Source organism: Sceloporus undulatus, chromosome 1, assembly GCF_019175285.1.
Source record: "Sceloporus undulatus isolate JIND9_A2432 ecotype Alabama chromosome 1, SceUnd_v1.1, whole genome shotgun sequence".
NCBI lineage: Eukaryota > Metazoa > Chordata > Lepidosauria > Squamata > Phrynosomatidae > Sceloporus > Sceloporus undulatus.
The window spans coordinates 314,062,791-314,067,229 of record NC_056522.1 but is presented as its reverse complement, the minus strand read 5'-3'; the positions used below and the strand labels follow the sequence as shown (position 1 = coordinate 314,067,229).

Below are 4,439 nucleotides of genomic sequence, written 5' to 3'. Positions count from 1 at the left end.
ACAAACCACATGGCAGAACGGGTGTATGGAGGGAAGCAAAAGAAGAGTCACTTGGCTTTGTACTGCTGACAGTACTGGCATCCATGACCACAGTCTCCTCTGAAATGTGTCGTTTATTTTTGCTTTCTTCTTTTGATAAATGTCCTACTGCATAGGTGTATGCCCTCATGTACTGGGTTGACTTCATAGCAAGGCTGCAAGGTATTCTGTCTCCCAACCAACTTCTTCCTTGATTGTGTGACTTACAAGGCTGCAGTCATAATATCCTGCTTTCTCTGCACATTGCTGGGCACTATATAGTTGCAGGCAGGCTGCTGCTGAAGGTTCTTGCAGTGATTCTTGATGGGAAGTTATAGCTGATTGTAACAATGACCATTATAATAAACACGTAGTATCTCTACTGTGTTGTGGGGAAGTATGAGTGATCTCCGCTCTCAGCTCCACCATCATCATCTGAGGCTAGGAGATTGGGATCAGGGTCTTCAGTATTATATTCTGGAGAGTTGACCTGTCCACTGCTGAACATGTCATGAGGAAAGCATTTTATCTGCGCCACAGTTGTACTATAATATTAAATATACTGCTGAAACATTTCTCATAACCAAACATAGTCCATATTATTATTATTATTATTATTATTATTATTATTATTATTATTATTATTAACCTTTATTTATAAAGCGCTGTAAATTTACACAGCGCTGTACATACAATCTTTTTAAATTAGACAGTTCCCTGCCCTCAGGCTTACAATCTAAGAAGACACGACACAAAAGGAGAAGGGAATGGTGGTGGGGAAGGGGATCAGGTCCAGCAGTTCTTCACTACCTCCGAGGCCTGGACCAAGGCAGATGGACTGGAGGGAGGACTTGGCTTCTTGGAGCTAGCCTGCCACTCTCTCCCTCAAGATGGTGGCTGAAGGGAGGGCTGGTGGCGCAGTGGTTAAATGCCTGTACTGCAGCCACTCACTCAAAACCACAAGGTTGTGAGTTCAAGACCAGCAAAAGGACTCAGGCTTGCATCCTTCCAAGGTTGCTAAAATGAGTACCCAGATTGTTGGGGGCAAATTAGCTTACAGTTGTAAACCGCTTAGACACTGCTTAGGCAGTATGAAGCGGTATATAAATGAAGCTTGGTTTTTTTTGTTTTGTTTGTCTTCTTCCAGGCAGGCTTGGTGGAGCTAGCCTGCCTCTCTCTCCCTCAAGATGGTGGCTGAAGGGAGGGCTTTTCTTCTTCCAGACAGGCCTGGTGGAGCTAGCCTGCCTCCCTCTCCCTCAAGATGGTGGATGAAGGGAGGGCTTGTCTTCTTCCAGACAGGCCTGGTGGAGCTAGCCTGCCTTCCTCTCCCTCAAGATGGAGGATGAAGGTTCCATAGTAAATAGATGAGGTGAACTTTCATCAGAATTTATTGAGAAGGAAGTTATTTAGAACAGAACAAGATCTCTTCTACTCTGATTGAACTTTCATTAAATTTACACCTAAACTGCACTGTTTAAACCCTTTCTTTTCAATTTTAAAGTTATCGTCAGTATAGTTACATATTACTACTGTAGGATGGTTTTGTTCCCACAGATATTGATTACTTTTTTGCAATGGCTTTGCTACATTAGCACATAATAACCCCACAAATTAGTTCTAGGAAATTTGGTTCCTTTCCTAGCCTGCTACATCCAGTAGAATTTTAGATTTACTCAAATAACACAAGTGCGTATGTAGGTTTTGGTGGTAATACATTCACACTGGGAACAAAGGCTTTTGCTCTGAATATATACTCCACTGCATTGAAGGGAGACAATACTCTGAGCTACAGGGCAAAGAGAACCGCAACACATAGTAGATAGTTTCCTCCCTGTTTATGAACCAAGGCTCTTCCTGGGAGACAAATTCCAACAAAAAGTATTATTAGAAATAATAATAGAAATATTGCACACTCAAAAGCAAGTTTGCACAATACTGTCCATTATTTACTGTTCCCATCACTTCACTAATTGATATTCTCTGAATGTTCAACTTTTTTTGACTCTGTTTTGTCATTCTTCATTTCAAAATTTTGACATTTTTTTTTACAACAGTCTGTCAGTTGCTTCCTGAAAACTACCAAAACTAGAAGGCAAGCACAAACCACAGGGATAGCTATATATCTGAATAACTGTTCTGTCGTGGTGAATTCTGGTCGTGGTGTAGGGCCACTGTCAATGTTGCCACCGTATCCTTTTTCGTCACAGAAGGGAGGGGCTCAGCCAGCAATACAGTGGCAATTTTTATTGCTATTGCATACTCTTCGATAATTGCACTTCTTGTAATCACAGTCATAATTCAAGACAGACACATTCATGCATTTCCTTTTAATGCACATCATGTAAGTGCCACAAGGAGTGCCATCTCTCAGTGCTCCAATATCAGGTACATTCATTCCAGTGTGATAGTCTGTAACCCAACACTTCTTACTGCCAATGCCTGTATGAATTACAGTGTGGTGTTCCTGCAGACGAAGTAACACGAGAACATTTTCACACTGGATTCGGCCACACAGGCTATGCTCAGGACAGTATTTTATATATCTTCCATATTTAAGACCACAGTTACCAAAACGATCACCTTGAGCATTCACATTTCTGAAGCAATCTTTTGAAGCTACAGTGGCTTTCTTGTCAAATATCTTTTTGTATTGCTTGTTATGGGTAGTACAATTCCCTTGATAACAATATGATTCATGACTGCATGGGGTACCATCTTGTACATAAACATCTTTGGGACACCATACTGAATGTCCTAAGCAGAATTCAGGAAGATCACAGATACTAGTGTTTTCTCTGCAAATGGAAGACTCTTCGAGATGCCGACAGTTCTCACAGCATTCTCCAAAAGCTCAGGTGGCACCAGGACGGAGCTTACAATTAGGTTGACAACATGGATCTGACAGACATTGAGTTTTGGAACCACAGTCACATTGCTCTCCATTTTCTACTACTTTGTTTCCATAGTAATGGGATTTAAAAATTCTATCAGAAGCTGGGGGAATTAACAAGCAAGCTGTATTCCTTAGTCTGAAATAATCAATGTAACTGCAATTGCTAAATTTATAACTGTTTGAGATATGTGCATCCATAATGCAAATGGGTTGACCACAATGACAGTAAAGTTCATCATGTCTCATTCCAAGATTATGCCCTAATTCATGAACAAATACATTAGAAAAAGAAGCCAAACTGTAGGTAATATGTGATAAAATGCCAGATCCTTTATCTTTATTACAAACTGTTCCTAGATATGCTAACCCAGCTATTCCCTGATAACATCTAAATAGAAATAAGTAGCCAGCATCATGTGGTAGGCGTTTAACTAGCGAATCTCTTCTCCACTTTGTGAAAGAGGCAAGTGTCTCTTTTATGGTAGCACCAATTGCTATGAAGTTCTGGTTTGACCAGATCTCCAATCCAGTTAAAGTCAACTCAATAGAAAGAGGATCATACAGTGCACTTGCAACATGGATGACATTCATAACTTGTATAATTGTAAGAGTTTCATTTTTTTCAAACCTCACAAATTGTTCATATTCCACCACAACTGCAATCTTCACATACCTAGTGTGTGGCCACCAGTTTCTTCCAGAAATACTTTTGTTGGTTAGGTTCTCTGCATTCTGTATCATGGCCTCTTGACGACTTTGTTCTTCCTTTGTTAGTCCACACTTCAAACTGGCATCAGTCTCCAGGTCTTCCAGTCGATAAACCACATGATGAAAGACAGGAGAAGCTGGGACAGGTTCAGTTTCATAGGTGTTATTTTCTAATTGAAACAAACCCCTAAATCCTCCTGAACAAGTGCTGAGGCTGACCAATGAAGAAGGCTTTCCTTCTACATAACCCTGATAGAAACAGTCAAACCTAATAAGTGGGTAGTTCACTTGAAGTTCTCCTTGCTTAGAGTAGGAAAGACTGGAAAGTTTTTAGGAATAAAGCTCTTCTTCTGCCAGAGGTGCACCATACAGCCCTTCCCCTCAATCTGCAAATGATAGGTGACCTCTAGAGTCTCTTGATGTCCATATCTTGGTATCACTTTCCTTGGGATGGTCACCTCATAGGAAGCATACTTAAAACAGTGTGGTGACTTTGAACTTTCTGTTTCCCTCGGCACATTCCATAATATCAGCAGTGACAGCCAAGCAGAGTTGTTCACCATTTTCCCTAGGAGAGAATCCAGTGGAGCTCTCCACTCTACCTTTTCGGGTACAACAGGGAAGTCCCCTAGAGCTGCTGTTGGGCCTAAAGGAAGTCTGGAAGGAAGCTGTATGTGTGATAGAAAAGGAGAAGAGTTGTGACCATAGCAACACTTAATGGGGTTTTCTTTGGAATGAGGGCAGAGCTTAGAAGATCAATGGCAGATGACAATGGGAAGACCACATCAGTGGCTGAATGGGAAAGGAGACATATCTGAAG

At 41.1% G+C, this 4,439-nt stretch overlaps 1 protein-coding gene across 1 annotated transcript; it reads right to left on the bottom strand.

Annotated features, from left to right (window-relative positions):
* Window positions 1-1,984: 1,984 nt before the first annotated feature.
* LOC121926666 (disintegrin and metalloproteinase domain-containing protein 20-like) lies at window positions 1,985-4,182 on the bottom strand. Its single transcript, XM_042459836.1, is given in 2 exon segments — window positions 1,985-3,933; window positions 3,936-4,182. Coding segments are annotated over 2 exon segments (2,196 nt in total).
* Between the last annotated feature and the right edge of the window lie 257 nt (window positions 4,183-4,439).